At 36.9% G+C, this 26,072-nt stretch overlaps 1 protein-coding gene and 1 long non-coding RNA gene across 2 annotated transcripts in view; one reads left to right on the top strand and one right to left on the bottom strand.

Annotated features, from left to right (window-relative positions):
• The window catches only part of LOC113413665 (uncharacterized), a 68,422-nt gene extending 51,806 nt beyond the window's left edge, over positions 1–16,616 (bottom strand). The window contains exon 1 of the mRNA XM_087952253.1: positions 16,298–16,616. Within this exon, the coding sequence (XP_087808379.1) occupies positions 16,298–16,352 (55 nt within the window). The 5' untranslated portion in view covers positions 16,353–16,616. The remainder of the gene's footprint in view (positions 1–16,297) is intronic.
• The window catches only part of LOC148133489 (uncharacterized), a 42,845-nt gene continuing 22,951 nt past the window's right edge, over positions 6,179–26,072 (top strand). The window contains exons 1-2 of the long non-coding RNA XR_015746870.1: positions 6,179–6,442; positions 13,522–13,623. This is a non-coding gene — a long non-coding RNA (uncharacterized LOC148133489). The remainder of the gene's footprint in view (positions 6,443–13,521; positions 13,624–26,072) is intronic.

Here is a 26,072-nt window from a genome sequence, read left to right as displayed (position 1 = left end):
TTTCTAGCAGCTGCATCAGCTGATGAATGTTTGGTTGATACTATCTTTGTTACGTAAACTGAAGTTGGAGATTATCCGTGTCATTACATTCTATATTCACCCTTTGCTTCATCATCCTGTTCCCTAAAACTGAAACTAAACAAACATATGCTGCCACACCTATCTTTAAAAAAAGACATTGTCCCATGACTACTCTCTCATGATTTATTAATTTCATTACTCATAAGAGTGTTCTATAAAAGGAAGAAAAAGTGCATGCGTTGCTGTATAATAGTCAAAATAGTATATAACACAAAGCCGGTAGCTGGAGCTGAATCTACTTTGTATTCAGGCTGATAATTATAATTTTGATTCATGATCACCTCTCCTTATTCCACAAAAAAAAGGCTTGGTTTGTGTCTAGAAAAATGAGTATTTTTAGATATCTTACATAACTCTGCAGTTTGATGCAGAGAAGCAAAGGAATAGGACACTGAAGTACTAGCTACTAGAAAGTTTTTAGCCTTTTCGGTATGACTAAATAAAAGCTGAGATGTAAACGTTAATTTTTGTAGTTAATATAGACATTGTAGTTTCCTTGTGCTTCCATAATATAGAAAACATCTATACAATGCAAATTCTCCCCTTATGCCCATCCTATCTACATACTTTAATGAGTCCCCTACTCAGCAAAGCAAGGTAATGTTCTTACTCTTCTATTGATAGGAACAGGCGGTCAGGAAAAAAAGCATAGTTCTTATTATAATCATAAAATGACACTTCCCCTATTTAAAGTGAAATTATTCAAACGGCAATTGTGATAGAACAAAATCGTTCAACAACCTGTTCAGAATCTACAGGGCAATTAAGCTTATTTAAAATTAAAACCTATAGTAAGGAGTTATACTTTTCATAATGATGTTAACCTCTATTTTGACTCTTAAGATATGTTTACTGAGTTTTGTTGTTGACATATCTCCTATAAGTAGCCATATTCCAATGTTATGCTATAACTAGAGTATTTATCATGAATGAAGCTAAATAATACATATCCCAGGATCATGCTGCAGGATCCAATCTGAGTTGGACACCAGGACTCACAGGTTTACTTTTCCAAGCTTTTGGGCTCATGCTGGAGCCTATCTGAGAAGTTCCCTGATGATTGGTTCTAGCATGAGTCTGAACGCTTGGAAAAATAAACCTTTGGTCCCAGATTTGGATTCCACAATATTTATGTGAAGCAGAAGGTATTCAAATTAACATTTGAATTAATATTTGAATAGAAAAGTAAGCATTTGAATTGAAGAAAGGAAGAAAAAGAAAAAAAATGGAACATTTGCACAGAAGACGGCTTTCAAAGAAGAATTAAATTGAAAGTGTTTTAAAGATTAAATAAAGATCATTGGTTGTCCTTTCCCCTCTTTGGAAAAGCTTTATAGCTCCCGCTGCCTTAAGAAAGTTCAAAACATTCTCAAAGATCCATCTCATCCTGGGCACCTTTTTTTTTTTTGAACTATTACCATCTGGCAGACAGTACAGCATAATAAAAACAAGGATAAATAGGCTGAAACATAGCTTCTATCCCAGGGGACTAACGCTATTGAATTCTACTGTATAGTGTAATATTAATACAGTATCAGGAGTTTTCAATTCAATGTATAGAATGTGAAGGATGTGTGTTTGTGTTTATTTTCATAGTCATAATGTACACTGAAGATGGTATTTAATTTCGTTATACGAGGTGCAATGACAATAAAGTAAACTAAAGTCTTCTTCAAAATATTTGTTCTGAAGAACAATGTTGAAGCATTATATGTGTGCAAGATAAAATGAATATTTAATTACAAAGACCATAAGAGTTACAAGGCTTATTCATGGATCTTCAGGGTGAGTGAGTCACTGACACTTGGGAAAACAAGTGATGGGTTTGAATCACTGGATATTTGCACACATATGCATACGTTCACAAGAATTATTCAGATTTTTGCCATAGTATGAGGCATTATTACTAGTGGTGTAATCAGGTTTTATAATTAAGAGAGGAGACTACCGCTCTGCGCTTAAATATAGACAATCTCTGTAGTCTCCAGCTAAAAATCAGATAGTAATGAGAAATCTTTTTGAAATTCAACCGAGGAAAATTCTGAGGCTATGGAAAAATCACTGTTACTCTGTGCAGATGATGCTAAGATAGCTAGACAAATTGGTTTATTCGGTAAGATGGCAATCTCCAATTTTTCCAATTACCGTATGTGGCTTCGACTAGGGATTTGTCTAAGCTTTCATACTTGGCTGATGCTCAAATTTATTGTAATTTCCATGGAGGAGAATAGAAAATAAGATTTATTTCAGGTATTAAGCAGAGTATTTATGAAATGAAACATATCTATGCCTCTTTAATTGAGCTATATTTGGAATTCATTTTTGGGACGAATATTTGCTTGGGAACAGGGAGCATTAGATAGAAAGTCCATGTGAATTGTGAATCTGTACTGAAATAACACATCTCAGTAGTTTTAAGATGTGTGGACTTCAACATCAACAATTCCTTGGCAGTTATGACTATCTATGGAATCCTGGGAGTTGAAGTCAACACATATCTTAAAGTGTTTAAGGTTGAGAAACACTGGACGGCAGGATTCTTTCTCATTACCTTTTGGAATGATTAACGAAGCCATATGACTGATTAGGAGCCGCCAATCAGAAGCTATATAAATGGTTTAAATCAATCAATCAACAAATGACAACATGGGATCACAAAGCTGATCCCGAAAGCACTGTTAAAGCAGCTTATAGAATGTCAAAAAGACCAAGTGCTGTTCTAATCGGGCTTTTATCTTTGTACCATCTTGCATATTTTAGGAAATAAGTAAAACGTTGTTTATTCCTGTTATGGGGGATAGAGAGGAAAGAGGGCAGAAGAATAAACAATGACTGGATTTCCTTCTGGCTAGAATTTACTCTGTCATGGATCTAACTTGCTTTCAGCAGAAATCTTGGCACCCCCCCCCCCCTTTTCTTCTTCTTCAAGGAAGTCTTAACTCCTAGTGACTGCATAGACAAGTTCCTGCAGTTTTCTTGGAAAGATTTCAGAAGTGGTTTGCCACTACCTTCTTCCCATGACTGAGGGAGAGAGAAAGAGATTCCTGCCCAGTGATTCAGCTGGCTTTATGTCTAAGGTGGGACACAAACTCACAGTCTCCCAGTTTTTAGCCAAGTGCCTTAACCATTGCACCAAACTGGCTCTCCATTAACCCTTATCTCACTCTACAAATATTTGGTTAATATTTACATTTTCTTATTACTTTGTTTTAGAATGTGAGCATGATGCTCTCTCCTGGCAGCTCTCTATTAGGATTAGTACTCGGAACTACACATTCTAAAGAGTGGCATCGTCATTATGAATTGAGGGACAGCTCTGAGAAAACTCATCCTATCCCCCTGCTCACCATCAGCAATGTATATTCATACTGACGCCAATGGGCAAATGTCATTTTGCCTTCATTCCTTGAAATTTGTTTCCCTCTAAAATGAATTACAGAAAATTCTCAATTCTTTTATTAATAATATTTTGATTCATAGAGTTGTGACAGAAAAAATATCACATGGTCACAGAATAGAGGTCTCAGCAGCATGGAATGAATTTTAATGTCAAATGGAAGAAATGAAAATATCCAGCAAGCATTCTGCAATTTACATATTAAGGGATCTGTCCATCCGTGTCCAGAAATAGTGATGAATGATGAACCATGCCTGACAGAAAGTACATTAAAGCGTACCATCAGAACATAGCAAGACCCAGCTCCAACCGAAATGTCACAAATCTTCACACAGCAATGCCATGGAACTGTGTCGTAATCAGCAATTACTGTTCGGAGTCCATGGAGGTGGGGCAGACAACAAGATATGCATAATAACATCATCATACAAATGCTGTGTATTATGGTCTTGCATCAAATGTTATATAAAAGGTATGTAACTACCGTAGCATTTTCATGTTGATGTCATCATGCAACTATCATTTGTTTTGTTGTCCTTTGCTGTTATTGCAGTTTGTTACACACTACGTTGATAATATATCCTGGGTAATTTTGATTGCAGTGGGAGAGAAATGTGTTCAATAAATAAATATTTAATTAATGCACTGCATGGTATTCGTATTGTTTTTTCTCAAAGCCTACCAAAGATATTTTGCTGCAAATGATACCTTACAATCACCCAAATCAAGATAAATACATGAAGCAGAAAAGCATCCCTTCCTTACACTTGGCAGTAAATACACTACTACTTATTAATAATTTAATTGACTAATAATTTTCTGCCTATTATTAAGATCCACAGTCTAATGAATGGCCAGGGCATTTTATTTCTTCTCTATGTTACGTTTTCTCTTTCGTCCCTTATGTTCATAGTATTTTTTTCACTACTGCTCCTTAATCTTTTTTTTTTTTTTTTTTTTGAGATATATATTTCATTACTCACTCCGAGTTCTTTAGATCATGTCTATGATTCACTCTTTCCATTGGTCACTTTTGATTATGAACATCTGGGCAGAGGCTGTCTTTATTTCACCATAGCATACTGCCGAGTTATCTTAGGTCCTTTATATATGTATTAATATGACGTAGCATTGATTATTAAAATACTTAATATGTTCCATGTTTTTCACATATTCTCATTCAAAAAGCATCAGATCTCTTCAAAACTGAGGTCAGCAGCAGACTTGAACAGAAAGTACTGATTAGCTAGACTGCACTTCTTTGGACTGAAGGTGAATAATCTTTTTTTAAAAAAATGTTTCCCTGATTTTTTAAAAATCAGATTTGTAGACAGAGAGATTGGAAGGAAGTTTTCTCTGATTTTCTTAGTGGTGATAGTAACACTGCTAAAGGGGGAAACCTGATGTTTTCCCTTTGGAAGCTAGAGAGATAGTAATTGCTGTAGAGATGATATCTTCTTCAAGAAATCAATCATAGGTACCATATTATGAACGGTAGCATGCTCACATTGTCCATTGACATAAGAACAGGAATCTTCCACCTATTTCTCCAAAGTTGTCTTGAAATAATTTCAAAACCTATTTTTTTCCCCATTAAAACTAGTCCTCATAATGGATGAGTATGGATGTGACAATAACAACTCTTCTCTTTTAAAGTTGCTTCTCAGAATTTGAGAATCAGTATTGAATGATATTTGGTCTCCAAGCCAACGGATTCTGTTTAGTAGATTGAGAGTCCTATCTTTCTCTTCTATTATGAATTTCTCAAATCCCCTTCTGAAGTCATTCATGCCAATAAGTAAATCAGTAAATTCATGGTTGCCCTATAAAGCTGCTGTTTCTTCCAGTTTCCTGAGATGATTTTGGATTCTAGGATTAAGATAAGTGCATAGTAAAAAAGTACATATTGCAGAGTCCTAAATCCTGCACTGAGAAATTTGGGTATAAAAAGCAGGGGTAGTCAAGCTTCCTTGATTCATTAACTGAATGCATCAAGTTGAAGACAAATTGTTGTTGCAAGTTAAATCTGTAGATGTGGCTCAAATAGGTATCATTTCCACTGCTTGAATTCAGTTTTTGGTCAAATGTGAGATTAAAAAAACAACAGTATAAAGAAAATGACTCTTACCTCTAGCAAATTCAGTTCCTTACCTATCCACTGGCTTAATCTTCATTCAAAATTCACCTGCAATGCTGTTCACATCCTTCTGCTAATCACGGCTGGTTTTTTGTTTTTTTTAAGAAACAAGTTTGGAAGTCTTCAGATTTTTTTTCCTTGGTCAGCCACCATTATTTCTGATTTAAAGTACCAAAATGACCATTGTGGATTTTTTTTTTCCAATGGGACAGATGACATTTTTAATCAGAATTTAAGATTGCAGGAAGTTTCATATGATGCAGTTGCATACCATACAGATGGGCTTTAGTGAATCCAGTATTTTGGAGAAGCATGGCTTGATCGCACATTGATTCTTCATAGTCAGCCTTACTTTTTACAGGTTTGCTTTGAGGGAAAAAAGCAGCTCCAAATAGAATTTTTATTTATAATATTTATAATAATATAATATAATATTTATAAACCTTACATTCTGGTATTGTAACTGCATCTCCTTAACTTTTATTACATTCTTGGCAGAACTAGACTTCCTGTCTCCGGAGCTTCTCTGGAGTTTTTTTTTTTTTTTTTCTCCTGTGTTGGTACTTTGCTTGTGTGGAGCCTGAAATTGACTTATTGTAGCCATTTCACTTGGAAACCTGACAGCTTGACTTTCTTAAAGGGGAAGGGTTGTTTTAAGTTTTTTACACTGCTGTTGGGAGGAAATACTCCCCTGTTGGAGTTAGCACTTTGAAGAAATAATTGAACAACAAAACAGAGCTGCGGAAAGAAGCTTTTAATGACAAGAAACCAAGACGAGTGACATTCAGCAAGGCTTCTTGGCTAGTTAGAAAGATTGACATTCAAACGTGAGTTTACATACCCTTTCTGAGTTTTGGTCTAAAACTGGTTTTTGGTGAAGTTTAATTCTGTGCTTGGTGATGTTTAATCCTGTGTTTATTGATGGGATAATTTTCCCTATTCAGCTTTATTTGGAAGGAAAAAGGTTAATCTCTGTTCCTGAAAAGAAACTGGGTTGAGAAATATGGCTAGTTCCTGTGTCTATTTGTTCTGGTAATTGGTTTAACAAGCAACAGCTACTATTGTGATTTAATTATTTGTATTGTGTTTGAATTTTTTCCTGCCTCATGGTTTCTTTGGGGAGAGGGAGTTTTCCTTCACTGCTTTAGTGGTATCTGGCACTATCCTTTTGGGGTATACTTCCAAGAGGCAGGATGCAAGCTTGGCACTGATTTTTTTTATTGCCTTTCTGGGGGGCATGTGATCTTTCCTTAAATCTGGATAGATTTCCTTAGGATATTTTATGAGGTGAGGGAGACCAGCTGGTGTCTTTAAGTGATGCAAATGGATCTAAGGATTGCTTCTCCTGGGTGTGCTCTTTCTGGAGAGCTTAAATGACCTCTCTGCAAAAGGGTTTCACTTTATGAGCAAGAGTTGGCTGCTGATGGTTATCATTGCATTTTAATTATTTTAAAATATTAAATTCCTCAAGATGCTCTGGCACCCTGCCTAATTTGTAACTCTGGCTTGCAGATATTTTTAATCTAATGATTGGTATTTAGGGCAGCTTTTTGCAAGCAAAGAAGCTTTTTGTATTTTTGTACAGGTAATCCTTGACATATAACAGTTCATTTAGTGACCATTACAATGGCACTGAAAAAAGTGACTTATGACTGTTTCTCACACTTACGACCATTGCAGCATCCCCAGTCACAAGAGGCCAGGCGAGGAGAAGCGCCCCTTGATGTGAGTGATGTTGAGTTGGCCACGCCCAGCTAGTCACATGACCACCAAGCCATGCCCACCAACTAAGCCACACCCACAGAACTGGTTGTTAAAAAATTTGAATCCCACCCCTGGATCTACCAGATCTGGACTGCAAATCCAGCCAAGTCAAAGTTTCTTTCTTTCTTTCTTTTTTTTTTTTGAGATTGCAGCTCAGAGATAGTAGCCATAGCCTCTAAGTCATGTCCCATCCAAGGCGCTGGGAAAACAGACTCTCCTTGTCTTGGCTGCAGTGAGCGCCAGGAGGTGGGTGAGCAGGACTGAAGACATCCAACCCAGCCCAGAGACAGGAGGGCACTGTTGCCATCTCCAAGGCCCTGGGAGACAGCGAGTTGCTCTCCTTCCTTGTTGCCTGAAATTTGACCTCGTGCAGTCAGGGAAGGAGGCAGGGACATGTGCCATTGCACGATGCCATCACAAGCACATGGTAGTCAGTCCTGGGGTGAAGAGCATTGTCGGAGTGTTGTGGGACCACTTTTGTGTGCTGTTGCATTTGCCGCTGTCCCCTTAAATCCCACCTGTAACTGGGTGCATCTGTATTTGTACATGAGGTCTTTGTACTATTATTCTGGAAACTTATTTATGAATAGCCATACTCACTCTCTGGCTGCTTGAGTTAATTGCTGGGGCATTGATGGAGGAGAATGATTGTTGCTGCAAAAATATGGGTGCCTTTCTCAGGGACCTTGAAAGAGACCTGTTTTGTGGGGGGGAGGGGGGGAAGAGAAGGGTCTTTTTGCTTCAAATGTCACGATAAGGTAAACCACCCGTTTATCAACAAGGACCTGCTTGCACCATGCAGCACATCACTATATGGAATACAAGATTCAGAGCCAGTGTGATGTAGTGGAAAAAAGTGTGAGACTTAAGATCTGAGATATCTAAGTTCAAGTTCACCCTTATCCATAGAAGCTTAGGCCATAACTCCCTTACAAAATCTACTTCACAGGGTTGTTTAGGCTAAAAGCAACCCTAAATATGTTGCTCCAAGCTCCTCGAGGAAAGAGGAGATATAAATCTAATAAAATAATGTGATTTGCACTGAATACTCATCCAATCAGTACTGACTCATGCATGCTTTGGGGCAGTGCTGATGTAGGGGATTCAGCAATTTGGTCTTATTTCCCAGTGCTGATAATATTGCAGTTGATCCAGGGCTGGTTTATCATCTTTGGAGCTCATATATTTCTCAGATGGCCTTTTAGATGCTTCTTGGCATTATAAATTGTCATTGATTAGGAAAACTGAAACATGAAAATCAGATTCACTTTGTAATCCTGAAATGGTGACATCCCTTTTCTCTCTCAAGGACTCTTCCTCCTTCATTTCCATAATTATTGTTTTCTGAAAACCAAGTTGACCAAGTTATTTTATACTTTTGTAGCGGGGGGGCACTTTCAAAAGAGGTTGTGGTGAAAAGTGCACCTTTTATATAGGTGATAAAATAATAAATTTGCCATTTTAATCATCATTAAAAATTTAAAGGTCAAGCCATTCAGCCAATACTGTAGGGAATGTGTAAAAAATTCTCCGGAAGTCTCTCTTGTTCTCTTTTTTTCAAATTGGTGGATATGTTTTTTGCTCCTACTTACACACAGACACACCTGTTTGCCAATTGGGCTTCTTCAAATTTACTGCATCTAATTTGTTTAATGACAGCCTGCAATTCCTTAAAGAAAAGTTTAATATATTTTCTTATTGATTTAATTTCCTAGAATGAAAAAGTCACCTTTGAATAGAACCTTGACTTTTCAGCAGCTTCTGGTCTTCCAATTATTTAGTGGAATGACACCACCACTATTGTTGCATCATCATTGCAATAATCACAACTGCTGTTTGTTAAATTAGGACACACCAAAATTCCTGAACAAATTCTTTTTTGTTGAATCTTTTTTAATATCTTCTATAAATGTGGCCATGCCATCAGTTTGCTTGTAGGGCAGGTATGTATTTCGTGTTTTGAGAGCTAAAGCTATGTTGAAAGAGGAATAAAATGTTGATGAATTTCATGCCAGAATTCAGTGGCAAAATGAGCCATTATTACTTCTGTATCTTGTTGGTTTGAAAACTCCATGCTCTTTTTTCTATCTATCTTCTAGTGTTTTCGGTAAGATTCCTTGGATTTAAACTCCATAATTATTTTTTACCAGATAAGCTTACAGTTAATCCTTCTGTCCTTTGTAGGATTGGCAAGCAGAACCTTGATCTTGGTAGTTCTATCATTAGTTACTTATTGATAATGTTTCTGAATGGAGAAATTATGGAAATGTTTTGCTTCTTCCATTGCTTGCTCAAAACTTGATCTCCTGAACAAATTCTAAAGGAAATATCTTATACCTATATCTTACTTCAAAATAGCTATTATTTTTGTATTGTTTCACATAATTTTCTCTGTGTCAAACTGTATATAATTTTAACTTGTTTGAATGCCAGCAATAAAAAGTATAGCAAAACATTTGAATTAAATAAATCAATTTGACTAGGTGGAATGTTAATTTCAGTTTGTTGTTTGTGTCTCTTTTTTCACTTGAGGAAAATGCAGCATTGTGCAAAATCAAGAGTTTCCCCCCAGTTTAGTCATGAAGCTTTTAAAAGAACATTACACACTATTTAGGGCTCACTGCATTCCATTTCAGCTACAACCACTTCCTTATTTTCCCTGAAGCAGATCTTATTGTTTGTGCCAATTTTCTATGTTCCTTGCTATTTAACATTCACACTTTGTGTCTTTGTAAAGTTTGGTTAGTTAAAATGAGCCACCCCTCCCATTTTATTGCAAGCAATGGGAAATATTTTGTTTATCCCAATATATATAAAAATAAACCTGCCTGCTAAACTGTTTCAAGAAGAACTAAGGGATTTGTTGAATGGTTCCAACTTGGACACAGAACTAAACTGTAAATAACTACATATCTAACTCTTTCAGATTTTCTATCTCACTTTTCAACAATGTATATATATGTATTCACCAGCATTTTCTTAGCTTAAGAAAATAATAGGGAAAACATAATGTAAAATGAAAGCTGTGGGAAATAAGCTAGTGTGCCATCTAAAAGAAAGTACATGGGGATACAAGATTGACTTCCTTAGGAAAAAACTCGTAAAACTAGTTCCCATAACAGAGGGCAGCTATTTCTCCAGTATCCTTAGTTGCTGTTTTGAACTAAAAAACAGGTCCTAGTAGGAAAACTTTATGTCTATCAACAACCCCCTGGAGTGTTTTAAAGAGTCTCACTGTGGTTTAAGTATGCCTGGTCAACATTCAAATGAAACAATTTTTGTTGTGAACTAGGGCAGACATGCATGAGAGTAAATAATAATGGTGAAACTTACATAGGTTTAGTTTGTAGCTTCCTTAGGATATGTTCAAATTATTTGTAGTTATTTTACCCTACAATGTGTTCTCTTGACTGTTACCTTGAGGTTTGTTTGAATGAACTGAGAAGTGATACCTGGATGGATCCAATAAGTCTTGGATATATGTTTGCATGCTAGAGAGATGCTGCCAGCCATAGGGTCACCCATCCCTGAAAACTCTACTTTGAAGAAAAGACTTTATCATGACAAATACTATTTAATCATTAACATATCTGAATAAGATATTGGAGATGGCATTACTGAAATGGCTATTCTTGATTATCTTGATTCACTGCAGTCTAGATTCAAGCCTGTTTTGAGAACTGAAAAGGTCTTAGATTCTCTGCTGGATGACCTGTAGGCAAAGACAAGCTTCTGGGACAGTGGCTTTTCATAATACCACATTATTCTCCTGAATTAATTCAGGTGGATTTCAGAAAATGGTCATCCTTGAGTCATCAAGGCTCAATTTACATCTGAGGTCAGGAATGCTTTTTATCAGCTCTGGCTGGAACATCTGCTACAATGGCAAAAGCAACATCACATAGATTTATATATTGCTTCATAGTGGTTTACAGAGTTGGCATATTGCCCCCAACAATCTGGGTCCTCATTTTACCGACCTTGGAAGGATGGAAGGCTGAGTCAACTTTGAGCTGGTCAGAATCAAACTCCTGGCAGTCAGCAGAATTTTCCTGCAATACTGCATTCTAACCGCTGCATCACCCTGGCTCATCATATAGTGTCTCCTTTTCTGGTCAAGGATGGCTTAGCTACCATTAGGATCTCTCTGGGTCCTAAGACCAGCCTATCAAATGCTCTTTCTTCCATCTCAATAATAGTCAAAAGTTACAGAGTTAGTGCATAAAGTTTGAAAGGGCAGGGTATCTGCAATTTGTATTTAAATCTGTTGGGGAGAGAAATAAGAATATAGTAGCTCTGGACTCTTGTGGGTGGAATGGTATGGCAAGCTGCATCAGCACTAGGACTAGGCGGCAAAAGTTTCCCTGAGTCACTTTGAATCATTAGACAGGAGCATAAAGTTTCTTGTACCTTTTGCTGCCATCTGATGGTTCACCTGGTCAGTGTGAATTTAGCATGGCCTTTGTACCATTTCCCTTTCCTGCTTCCATTATGCTGCTCTTGACTTTGTAGTAGACAACCCTACTTCCTCCTCCTTGTCCCCCTCCTTTCTGGAATAGCATATATCCCCCCCCAATGTTTTATTTCCTCACTGCTGAATTTCTCTGCATCTTCACCATATTCCAAGCACTGCTAACAATTCTTATTCATGTAATGCAATATGCAGAACAGTCATATGCTGTGCTGCTATCTTGCGGTCATCCAGATATTTGCAGTCCATACACAATAGCATTAATTGAAACAATGGCATGCTCCTCCATTTACTAGTTGAAGGCTTTATTAATGGCATATAAACCTCTAAACAATATGGAAAACAGGCTAGCTCCCTCTTGCTATACATTTGAATGGTTTTTAGATGATCACCCAGAGAGATTCTATTGCGGGTATTACACAAATGGGTGTTTTCAATAGTGGTGCCAGCTCTCTGGAATACTGCCTCCAGAGATTGGATGGTTGGTGAGAATTACTGTATATTTCTTTTGTATTTTTTAAAAAAAGAATTTATTTGTTTTCTTCTTCATCCTCATTTCTGCAATTATCTCTGAAAGAGGGGAATATTTGTAGCTCTGGGTTGAAATGAGGGATCCTTGGTCTCCCTGAGCTTGGTTGTTTTCTTGCAGATGTTTCGTTACTCAAACTAGGTAACATCATCAGTATATCAATGTTACGATTTCAGAAAGTATATGTGATTTACTGCTTTGTTACCTTTTGCTTCTAAGCATTGGCTTTTTAAATGGTCCTTACAAGCGTCACTGGGCTTTCTCTTGAGTAAGGGCTGTGTCTACAATTAGAGATTTTGTTTATTAAACTGCTATCTCACAATTCCTTAAATGCTTTTTAAAAGATGGAGAGATTTTGGCAATATCCATTTTTATGTAAAAAGTTAATACACTGAATAGTTAAAGATGGCCTTTATATGAAATACGTTCTGAAAGGAAAACAAAATTTCTCTTGAAGCAGTTTTAGAGTCACTGCAAAGTCAGAGTCATTGTTTTTCTGCATCCTAAATGTTCAGCAACAAAACACATTCTTGTTATCTTACTCAGTTATATAAAAATGAACATGTTTTTACAGTGTAAGTGAAAAACAACTAGTTAACAATTCTCTATAATATTGAGATAAGCAGACTATTTGCTATGCAACATATCTACTGCAGCACAAAGAAGCACAATCGTACCAAATAGTGATATAGAGTAATTTCACGCCTCCAAAAGTCAAAACTGTGGTGGTAGAAAAATACAGAAGAACCTCTGGTCACGAACGCTTCTGACCATGACCAAATCGGGTTCTGACCAAAAAATTCACATATTTTTTTGCGGCCGATTTCCTCTTCCGCGCCATTTTTTTGTAAGCACCAAATTTCCAAAATTAGATTCAGGTCACACCCAAATCGGGTTGTGGCCAAAGTTATGGAACAAATTATGGTTGTGACTAGAGGTTCTACTGTATCTCACAGAAGGTTAATATAGTCACATTCCCTTGCAGAACAATGTATTGACCCCATCAAGAACCAAAGAAAATCTTAAATTTATTCTAAAATACAGTTGCCTGGTTTCTTATTGAGCTAGTTTTGTTGTTACTGGAAAAACTTTCACAATAAAGATTTGAGAATAAAACCATCTGCTTTTTCTCTCCTTTCAAGCTATGGATTTCCCAAAAATAGTTGGCTGATTCAAGCATGCCTGTCATCCTTTGATGGTTCCCAGCACAAGCAGACTCTACCTTAAACCAGGATACATTTGAAGTGAGATGGAAATTCTGCCTCTGATATTCAAACAGCTTGATCTATACTGCTATTAAAATGCAAGGACTTGGATATTAGTTTGATGACCTTTTTACATCTGGTTGCCTGGATCATCTATGAATGCAATTATAGAGCACAGTGGGATGTTTACTCAGGTATGAATAAATGAGATATTGCAGCAATTATATGAAGTCAATGAACTTACATTTTTGATTCGTTCAGAGTTCTATTTAAATACTTTGTGGGACAGAAACATTGAGATATAATGCTGAACAGAATATTTATTTATCATCTCATCCATTTTAAAGACCAGGCATAGTGCATTCTCAGGTTAAAAGGTATTTTATGTAAACAAGAACATAAATACTTAAGTAGAAATGCCAAAACTTATATTCTTGGGATATATTTGGTTTTCAATACAGATGTTTGAGTCTTGCGGCTGCAATCTTAAGTCTTTTCAATTTCAAAAACGATTCCCTAGAATAATCTTGTGGTTAACTAGCGACTAGAGCTTCATAAATAAGGAGCATAAACTCCCTGTTGGGATCAAGTTATTAACTGGAGATGGGCAGGGTTTGATACAGCCAAATGGCTGTACTCAATTCCACCATAAAACAAGAGGAGGTAGTAGATACAGTCATGATTTTATGTTCTGCACTGAGATTCTCATCACCGCTATTGTATTAATGTGAAATTGAGGAAAGTATTTTTTATCTTAGCTGGATTATTTGGAGGGGAAAGGGTGGGTCTTTTGGTACCAGATATTTCCCCCTCCAAGTTAAGACTGCCATTTGGTCATTATCCTTGTTGTAAAACCTGGACATTGAGATCATAATAATTAATCAAAATATTATCTTGGGACTTGGAGAGAGTTCAGCTAATATTTTGCTCCTCCCAGTGGAAAAATACCATTCTTTCCATAAAGGCCATAAAGTAGTAACAGTCAATAGGACTGCTCAAACAGTTATTTCTTTGTAGCAGTTCTTTGAGAAACAAGAACTGATAAAGTTAGTCTTATAAATTCCAGGGCATTAGAAACAGGATTATAAAATACTTTTTTAAAAAGCTAACAACCAGACATTCAAAATCATGCATCCAATAGGTTCCCTTTTAAGATTTAAGCAGTGGCCATTTAGCATGTATTATTCTTAAAATCACTTAAAAATCAGCTATGTGAAAGGGTACACATTATAGAAAATGTTTGATGTAAACTTTGGTCTTGCAAGAAACAGAAATCATTCTAAATGATCAGATGTTCAGCTTAATATTGAATCTCTCTCTCTCTCTCTCTCTCTCTCTCTCTCTCTCTCACACACACACACACACACACACCAACTTTATATTTCTAATATATCAAACATATATCAGGCTACCAACTTGTTAAACCACTACATTTCTCTTTTTAAAAAGTTGCCTTTGGAATAAGTCAGGGACTGTTGCATTTATTATCTTTCCCCTCACACTTGGCAGTACATTTTGGATTGTGATTATCATGTGAACATGTTATGCCCTTTACATTATAATAGGGAACAACTCCTGTTGCAATTTTGCTCATAAATTTGACAAACTGAAAGATACATTTCTATTGTAGCATCTTCTGATTAGTACCCACCAGATGGAGAAAATTACAGCCTCCATCATCTCGTGTCAGTTTGTGCACAAAGTTGAGGTGGGATGTTTTACTGGTAATGTAGTAAAATGATACATATGATACATATAACTGTTTACTATAGAATGGATCCAATATATAATGGTATAATTGGGCAGATTCTGTGGGTGTTGTTTATACTTTTTTCAACTCTACCAATTAATCTACTTCCATTATTTGAGCCATTCCAGTTTTTACGCAAAAAAACATAAAGAAATTAAGAGAAACCCTGGGGATGCACAAAATATGATTTTCTAATCACTGCCCTCCCCCAGCCTTTTCTAATTTGTTTAATATTAAGATGCAGGGCTTTTGTACAGAGTTGAAATCCAGAACCCTCATCTCCTAAATATTAAACCCTCTTGTTTACCTCTTTTCTCAAGAGGATTCTGGGAACAAAGTGACATTATTTTCAAAACTTTTAAAATTTATGGAAGTGTGCCCTTATTGCTGCCAAACATAATGCTTTTACTAGTACTCTCACATATACCAAAGTGCTAACTTTATCTGCTGTTGCTTAAGACTTTTGACACCACTTACTAGAAACACTGTAGTCTGCACATATAAACCATATACCACATTTTTCAATTGCAGTTAAAAAAAGACATTTTACTTTATTTTTAAATCATGCCATGCATGGTGCACCAACAGACTTATTGCTATGTAAATATATTTTAAAAACTAGTGAAATTGAAAGCATGCAGTCTGAGGAAAAAGCGGATATTCTGATGTGCAGAAATATTGCTATTAACTTAATTATACATAGTGCCAGAGCTCCAAAACACGATTCAATGTAAGGAGGAAAGGTGAAGGGAAAGTTTAGCCCTCCCGACTAAATATTGCAAGATCCTCTGGACTCCTTATCTGATTCATGCAGTATCTGGGATTAGCCACACCCTAAAAGCTGCAGGGATGGAATCACAAAGGCCGACTTTGCAGCTAACAAACACAGTTTAACACAGCACAGGCAATAGCAGCAGCAGCACAGAAGAAAGTATTAGAAGGGAGGAAAAAAAGTAAGCCCACCACTGGCTGGAGATCCTTGCCAGTTAGGAAGTACGAGATGAAAGCAGTCACACATCTTGGTGGATTAGGTTGGCACAGCAATAACAGAGAGAAAGAAAAGAGAGAAGAGAAGAGACAGCTTCTCTGGTTCCTTTGAGAAAGGCTGCCTTGAAGAATCACTCCCAGTGCAGAAGACAGAAGCGTTGAGTGGTGTTTTTTTTTTTTCGGGAATGCACTAAAAGTGCAGCTTGGTCGGAATCAACTGCTGACACAGTCGGCAGGAGAAGAAGAAAAAAACGCTCCCTTTGGACGAGCCCCAAGTGGTTCAGGTCGGCTCTGCATTGCTTACTTGCTTGTTCATAGCCTTGCAGAGCTGCTGCTTTAGGTCATTGCAGAAAAAGGGAGTGGTGCGGCGGATGCAACTCCTCCTTGCAGGGACCAGCCAAACTGATGGAAGATTCCCAGCTGGTGCCCTCACTTGATTGGCTGGTCCTCGCTGGTTAAAGTGGCCGGCTGGGTGGGCAATTTCTATTCCTACCTATCAGGTGGGATCTTCGGAGCAGTGGGGGCTACAAGAGTTTATTCGGATGATCCCCAGTCTTCAAAACAGAGATGGGAGTGGGGGGAAGCGGGGGAGGAACAGAGAGAGAGAGAGAGAGAGAGAGAATGAGAGCAGGTCATTGTTTATATTTTCAGAAGTGATTCGTTAATCTTGCAGCATGGCAAAACAACGCGGCTGTGTGGCATCTTAGAAACTGGTATAACTGTATAAGCTTTCTTGGAGGACTGTGAAGCACAAACGCTCATGTGATAATACATTTGTTAGCATTTAAAGGGTCTCTTGGCTGTTTGAATTCACGTAGGTTAGAAGAATGTGGTTTGAAATGAAAAGCAGATGAAACGGACTGCACAAGTTCTTTTGGGGAAAAAAAGTACTTTAGATCTCTTGCATATAGTCCTCAAAAGAAAAGCAAAGGGGTCGGCAAACGAGTTTGGGGAGTGGAAGATGGTGGCTTTAGAAGATCTAAAAGGTCTTTATTCAGAAAGAAATAAACTTTTTTTCGTAATGTTCAAAAGGGCAGAATTTGATCCAATCAGTGGACACTCCAGAGAAGAACTTGGCTCAATTTCTAAACAATAAAAACTGTAAGGGAGCGGAACAATCTCTCTCTCTCTCTCTCTCTCTTCCTCTGGGGGAGGGGAAGGGATCAGCATTTCTTCCTTCACTGGAAGAGCTTCAGTAGAAAACTGGATAGATATTTTCAGAGAGTTATAGCTGCATCCTGTCTTTGGCTAGATCCCTTCTAATACTCTGATTCTAATATTCCACCCATACTAGCTAGAAAACACAATCAAGAATAACGTGGAGTAAGTCAAGTGCAAGAAAAATTTAGAGATTTTGTAAATGAAATGCAGACTTGTAAGAGGTAACCCTCCCCCCTTTTGATTATATAATAGTATTAACAGAGACTTGGAATTTTAATCTTTTCAGTGTGAATATTGTTGGATCCCAGAATAGGGAAAAGTCATTTTAAGGCCAGGAATGCCACTTCAAAACCAATACATCACCAACTTGAAGGCATTCTTGGCTCACTCTCTTTCTTAGCTCCTGGGATTGCTGCCCCAATATTAGGACATTTAATATTACTTAGGAATTTAAAAACAAAGTATATTTTCTTTTTTAAAGTGGGAAAAGGATGTTTGGTTGAACAGGACCAAGCTTTCAGTTCTTGGCTGGCATGCAAATGCCGATTGGCTGGCAGTTCCCTGCCAGATGTGTAGATTCTCAAATAGTGCCTTGATGCCTGAAAAGAGCCAAAAGTAGCTAACGTGTAGATAAACTTTGTGTTTGGAAGTGGATTTAGAAGCATTGGGAAATGGAAAGGCTGGGAGCCTGAAAGTTTGCAGGTTTAATTTGGTTGTGGTACTGAAATTTTCTTGGTTTTGTTGTGTTGATTTATAGTTTATTTCAGGATCCCATTGTTTTTTATTATTTCCTCCTTGAGGCAAGTAGAGCAGCATGATGACAGGACAACCAGAATAACAAACTATCTAACTTATTCATTATGCATGTGTCACACCTGTAATTTCAGAGTTAAGACACTGGATAAAAAAACTAATTAGGATGCCACAGGACTGACACCAGGAACTAGAATATGGCATCTTGAAGGTGTTCAATATAACTGTCACTATGGGAGTGGGTTCAGCTCTATTGTCTATCACTTCTGGCATGTGTAATACAGATTGCCAACTGACCGAAACAACCTTTAATTGTAACAGCAAGATTTGATTTACCAGAAGTGGCTAATAGTGGCTTTTCAAAATATTGGTATCAGTACATACCACATTTTTATGCCTTCAGATCATTGTTGACTCCTGGCAATTGTCTGGAGAAGTCCTTACAGATTTCTTGACAAGAGGCTTTTAGAAGTGGTTTGTTGGTGCCTCCTTCTTAGGGCTGAGAAAATGTTAAAGATTGGGAAGAACTTAATACATATGAAGGCTAACACTAGCCAAAGAACTGGCAGTTGTGACTTCACATTGTCAACAGATAATAAGTAATAATTTTGAATACCATCAGAATTAAAGAATTGTAATATTGTTTGTAGATGTTGCTCAAACAACTGCTTCTGGAAATCTCCAGGAAAAAGAATCCTATCATATTTGTTTTAAATTCTTTTCTCTTTCCAAGTATTGCTCTTTATTAGTTAAAGTTGAGCTGATGATGACAATAAAATAAACTTTTCCTGAATTTCTTGCATTACATCTATTATATCTTCATGAATTGAAACTTACATGCAGAAGATAGCCTAAGGAAGGACTGCATTAAAGTCTGAGTGGGAAAAACATTCTTTGATTTCAAATAGTACAAAGAGCTTTCCCAAAGTAGATGTTGAGGAAGAGCTGGAAAAAGAGGAAAATATTTTGCTGGTCTTTGGGGAAATGTATTTCTACCTTGCTGACAAGCATGTAAAAATAAAATACTGGGCTATACATAATTGATTATTATCATTATGCATCAGGCGTTTATGAACAGAGAGATATGAATAGGAAATCTAATTTGCAAAAAAGGCCACTGGCACTCAAAATAACATTGAGTTAACACTCAATGACACAATGATACCCCAAAAAACATTCTGTATATTCTTAAACTGCAAAAATTCTCATTCCCAATAAAAATCACTTGGCACAAATCTCCCTGGTTTACAGGGAATGTAAAGGGATTTAAAAGATAAGAAAAGGCTTAAGCAATCTTATCCAGTGCTCTCTTAGCACCACAGATGATCCGGTGAGACTTTTTAAAAACAGCAACAACAAATGCTGCAGCAATGGCAGAGAGGAAATATTTTAATTCTGAAGTCTGGGAGGGGCATTCCAAGGATGTTTTTGCTTGCGTCTCTGCCTACAGGCTGAATCACATCCAATCTCCTGGGAGAAGTCTGCCAGCTATTACTCTTTCCAAAAAATTCAACTTAGCTTACATATCGTGTGGTGCTGGGACACGACCCACCACAGGGATTTTGGTGCAGGAGGCAAACTTCAAAATGCCACACAAACAAGAAGGACAACAATAGCATTCAAACTCTCCATTTAAATTGGGACAATAAAATTGAGCTATGGTACCAGGACAATAATATTGAGCTATGAGCTATGTACCATGTTGGGAGGTAACAAAATAATGAAGAGGAGATTGCTTCAGGTACTCTTTAGTTGCAATCTCATTGCCCAAAGTTACCCATTGCTTGAAGGTACATATTCCTGCTGGCAAATCTCATGATGCCACTCCAAACCAATGTTTGGTTTGGAAATGTGCATTTAGAATAGAATAGAATTCTTGATTGGCCAAGTGTGATTGGATACACAAGGAATTTGTCTTGGTGCAAATACTCTCAGTATACTTAAAAGAAAAGATACAAGATTTATAGGTAGGAGGGATTAAAAAAAAAACCTAAACATAAAACGCACTCTGTGTGCCAATCTCCTCATCAATTTGCATTCTTGTTTGTCTGTGTTTGCTGACTGACCACATTCACAATGGCAAGGATTTGGGGAATAAGCCTGCTCCAGTTGTAGATGTTTGCCTGCAGTCTCCCAAAATTGGTTAGAAGATGCTATGGTTGCTGGAACAGTTTCCACATTGTTTAATCTGTTTAGAATTAAGAGACAAACTTCCAACATTGGAGGTGAATCCAATGTCAGAATCCAGCCTTCTGCTCCCATTGCTAATATGTAAGGCTGAGCTTCCCAAATTTGAAAACTTCAATGATAATGGATGCTGCTGTCTTAAATTTCTTTTGCTATGGTGTGCATACTTCATCTCTGAAAGATAACTTCTAGAAGAATGCACTAAGCAAACCCCTTGTGGACTTTGTGTAAAACAGAAAAAAAATGAGTTTATGATTTATGCTTTGAATGATTAGACAGAATAAATTATAGAATGAAGAGAGTTATGTTGTAACCATAGAGTAAGTAGTAAATTTATAATTGTACATATAACTGTTGCAAAGAAAAGCAAAAGCTACTTTGTATCTTTTTTCTATTTTTCTTTTACTACTTTTTCCTTTCTTGCATTTTTAGCTTTTTCTTTGAATTCTTTCTTTTCCTTACCTTCTATTAGTTTGTATTTGTTCTTTTTCTTACATTCTATTAGTTTGCATTTGTTCTTTTTCTTACCTTCTATTAATTTGTATTTGTTTTTATCTTTCTTTTAAGACTATTTAATACAAATAAAAAAATTAGAATGCACTGAGTAGATAGTCTGATAGCAGAGGCAGAAGGAAAGCCTCTGACATCTAGCATTAATCACATTTTACTTCCAGTGCTGAAAGATAAGTTTTTTCAGTGCCATATGCAGAGGCCAATTACAATAGTTGAGTAGTACATTTTGGCAATGGGAGATAGTTCTTCACTGCACCAATGTGTATGTGTGTGTGTGTGTGTGTGTGAGAGAGAGAGAGAGAGAGAGAGAGAGTTTGTGTATGTGTTTGAGTTTGTGTGTGTGCGCATGCAAAATGAGCAACAGGCTAATGCCTCCATCTTCCTCTTGTTCTCATTCCCCATTTTCTACCACAAGAGGAACTTATCACATTGCCTGATGGAAGAGTTGACCCTACTCCATCTCTTTCTATTCTGTGCTTATTGTCATGAACATTGATTGGCTTAATTCTGTGACATTTTATTTTATTAATATTCATGTTTGCTACAGATTACTAAGTAATCCTCTGGAACTGAAAAAATGTATTGAGTTTCCATTTGCAGCTGTGTTAGATAAAGTTAAAAAAAACATTAGAATTATTGCTTTCCATCCTGAAGCAATAAAAATATCTCCTGAATAGCTATGGTTTATCACAGATTCAGGATTTACATAGAATACAATTCTAATCTGCTCCAATGCAGCATCCAATTTAGGAGATGGCAAAACTGCTTGCTTTGCTGTCAATATTGGACCCCAGAAAACTTTGGACCTCTTCAATAAGTATCTAACTACCTACACCTGATATAATAAAGATGATGGGAAGAGCTGCTATTAATGTTGATAGTTTTAGTAGGCAACCTTGGTTGCTATAGTAGCATTGTTTTGCTATGTTCATTATTACTGGAATTTCCTCTGAGCAAAACTGTTTTCTTTTTTTGTTTCATTTTCCCACAAAGAAATTGAAACATTTCAGTCTATTATGTTTTGGTTAGCTTAGTTGTGTAAATTATATTTTGAGATTTTCATTAGATTACTAGGGGGAAATGATGATCTAACGTATTGTTCAATTACAAGCAACTTAATTATATTTCTGCTTGCAGTTATATGTTGTAAAAGTTGATTGAACATGAAAGAAGCCCAGGTGAGTGTTTTGAAAGTTACCATTTTTTAAAAGGTGGCAAAAAGTAGCACTTTCAAGTAGGTAAACCTATGATTTATTAGAGATTTATAGCTTACAGCTAAGATGGAGGGAGGAACTTCTGAAGGTAGTGAACACTTTGAAGAAAGTAGTCTTCAAGACACAAATTCTTGACACTATAGTGTTATTTCAGGTTCCAAATTCCTTTTAAAGAAGATTCACATACAAATGGGAAGTTGAACAACTTGCCTTGTGGTGCGACCAGAACAATCTGGAACTGAACACACTCAAAACCGTAGAAATGATGGTAGACTTTAGAAGAAACCCTCCCATACTACCACGTCTTACAATACTAGACAACAAAGTATCAACAGTAGAGACCTTCAAATTTCTAGGTTCTATCATATCTCAAGACATAAAATGGACACTTAACATCAAAAACATCATCAAAAAAGCACAACAAATAATGTTATTTTTGCACCAACTCAAAAAGTTCAAACTGCCCAAGGAGCTGCTGATACAGTTCTACAGAGGAATTATTGAGTCTGTCATCTGCACCTCTATAACTGTCTGGTTTGGTTCTGCAACCCAACAGGACAGACACAGACTTCAGAGGATAATTAGGACTGCAGAAAAAAGAATTACTACTAGCCTGCCTTCCATTGAGGACCTGTATACTGCACAAGTCAAAAAGAGGGCTGTGAAAATATTTACAGACCCCTGACATCTTGGACATAAACTGTTTCAACCCTGAAAATGATGCTAGAGAGCACTGCACACCAGAACAACTAGACACAAGAACAGTTTCCCCCCGAACGCCATCACTCTGCTAAACAAATATTTCCCTCAGCACTGTCCAACTATTTACTAAGTCTGCATTACTATTACTATTCTCATCGATCCTATCACCCATCCCCTCCCACTTGTATGACTGTAACTTTGTTGCTTGTATCCTTACGATTTATATTGATTGTTTCCTAGTATGATTTGATTGCTTATTTGTACCCTATGACTATCATTAAGTGTTGTACCTTACGATTCTTGACAAATGTATCTTTTCTTTTTATGGACACTAAGAGCACATGCACCAATACAAATTCCTTGTGTGTCTACTCATACTTGGCCAATAAAGAATTCATTCATTCATTCATTTGGAAAAAGATTATACTGTAGAACTATAGCTGAAAAGGATTCTAGGTGGAAACAGAATTATCTAGATTCTTTTCATCCAGGACTCAAACTCAAAGTGTTAAGAGTGCAGTCCTGGATCTGTAAGATCTCCCAGCTGCCTTTGGTATCATTAATCATGGCATTTTCCTGAATCAACTATTGTAGAGAGTGAATCTATGAATTTTGGGAGCATTATATTGCAGTGTTTATGTTTTATCTTGAGTGGGCAATATCTGTAAGTATCAAAGACAACTGAGTGGTTGAGTCCAGGTCTTTTTATATGGAGAAATATAGGACTTACCAATAGAACAGAATATACACAATTCAGGGTTGAACTGTGGACTTCTTGGTGCTGAGTTTGATTATTTGCTTGCACTGAAGATGTTACCTAGTCTAGTAATGAAATGTCTGCAAGGAAACAACCAAGCTCAGAGGGTATCAAGGACTACGGTATTATTTAATTTCTTTGGGAAGCCATTAGGGGAGATAATTCATCAGGGTAAGATGAAATATAATTGATATACATCAGCATTTGAATATGAATAGGTGATGCTGTGGGGTTCCTTACCTATATCCTGTGAGCTTTGAGAGTTGGGCTGGGATGAAACAAATTTAAGTTAAATTGTAACAAATTGGAGTTAAGCAATCATGTAATGGCTAGATGGTCTGCTGATCCTGGAAGAGAATATTTTAAAAGGTTGGTCTGCAACTTGATATGGCCTTGGTCTTACAGATCCATGTGGGTCAACAGGTGGAAGCCATGTCCAGCGTGTATTTGCCCACTTTTAGCTGTTCCAATTAAGTCCCTTTTTGAAGTAGCAAGCACTATCAATAAAGTCTTATGTTTTCATTATCTTTTGACATTTATTTGTTGCAAAGTGCTTTACTTAAGGACTATTGGAAACTTCAATTCATGAATGAAAGCCAGCTCAACAACATAACTATGCTCTACATTTTCAAAGGCATTTGAAGATATTATCCTTGAAGTAAAACCTTGTAGGGGAGAGTGCAAAGGTGTAAGACTGTGGTTATATGAGAATCATACAGACTGCACAGTCTAGAACAGACAAACTGATCTTCAATCTCTGTTGCATCATTAAAGTGTGATGGATTACAAACATATTCATGAGCTAAGTAATTTTGAATTTCAGCAGAATTTGTCATTCTCACTCTATTGTTTCTGGTCCAAAGAATTAATTTATTGTTACATATCAAACTATGTGAAGGAATTAGATTGTATGGCACAATTGATCAATCATCTGGTAATGCAGGCAGAAGTACCCAATATTGTGGGGACTGCAGTCTAAAAGAAGTGATCAAAACCACAAGTACAAAATAAATTGACAATGTAAATTGTAACAAATTGATTTCTATGGATATTCTCCCTGTAGGTAACTGTCAAACCCATCTGTCACATTAAAATGCCATTTTTATCTGCCATATCTTAGGCTTTTGTGTTCCACATAACCAGATTGTGGCTATTTCTCAGATTGTGCTTGTGACTATTTCCCTACTTGATCAGACCTGTTCTTGATAGACTGCTATTCCATAAACATCCAAGCTTCATTCAGTTCCAGTTCAGTCACATATCATTTCCAGATTGTGTCAATTTGTATAGGATCACCATTTCATATAGCTTTCACATTTGATATTTAAATCTCTTTAGGAAGTCTGTGTTGGAAAAAATATGCTGGACTGCCAAGAAATGCATCTCAGACCCCCAAAAGGACCAGTGGATAATGACTTAATCAGCTTTATCACGGTTCTCATGTAACACAAGATGCTTCTCTTGTGCATGACAACAAAATGTGGCAGCCATTGGTCTACCAGGCTTCATTCCATGAGGAGGATTAGGGCCTCTCACATAACATCCATCCATTTCCCTTGATTATTCAAGAGATAGATGTATTTGGGGCAGTCTTTCTAGAAAATATGTCTGTGAAATTTGTCTTTTGGTTGGTGTTACATTAGCCAGTGACATCACTATTGCCCAAAGGATGTCCGTGGGGGCTCCTTTCATGTCCCCATCAAGGAGCTGGAGCGAATCACCCCCTCATGGAGCAGCACTTAGGTCTCAAATATGGGCACTGGCCTCCAACCCAGCATTCTAACCATATGAGCCACCACACTCCTTCTGAGAAGGTTTATATAAAATATATAAAAAGTGTCCTTAACAGTATTCTGGCATGATCTGTAAAGCAAGAGTGCATCCTTGCTGTTACTTGAGAGCCACACCAGGTGTGGGATGTTGAGATTATATGGATCGAGCCCATTTTGGAAATAGGTTCACAAACTCTAAAAATCAAAATGGGATCCTCTTATATCTCCAAAGCTTAAGGCACCTACTTAGCCCCATATCCAGGGGTGGGATGCTGCCAGTATAACAACCAGTTCAGTGATTGCGTGCTTCACGATCTAATATAAAAACTATTGTTTGTTCCAGTGTATGAAAAACAGGCTGAAAGATCCTCCTTTTCTTTTTCTCCCTGCTAGTTCTCAGTTAATATGATGAAAGAGAACTTATTTTTGAAATATCTTCTAAATTGGATTTTTTTTTTCAGGAGAAATTATCACGGGTAGAGTTATTCCTGCATTTATTTGTTTCTCAGTGGGTAAGCAATATTTATTTATTTTTATTTATGAATCAAATTTATATGGCCACCCAACTCACAGATACAGTAGGTGACTCAGGCCATTTACAATATTTAAAAATCCATCATCTAAAAACTCATAACCCTTCAACTCCTCTCCCGCCTGTCAAATCAGCAATCAGCTCCATCTCCATTCATGGT

The sequence above is a fragment of the Notechis scutatus genome, chromosome 1 (assembly GCF_049901735.1).
Source record: "Notechis scutatus isolate UNSWTSFEM ecotype Mainland chromosome 1, rNotScu1.2, whole genome shotgun sequence".
NCBI classification, from domain to species: Eukaryota; Metazoa; Chordata; class Lepidosauria; order Squamata; family Elapidae; genus Notechis; species Notechis scutatus.
This window is presented reverse-complemented; position numbering and strand designations above follow the sequence as displayed.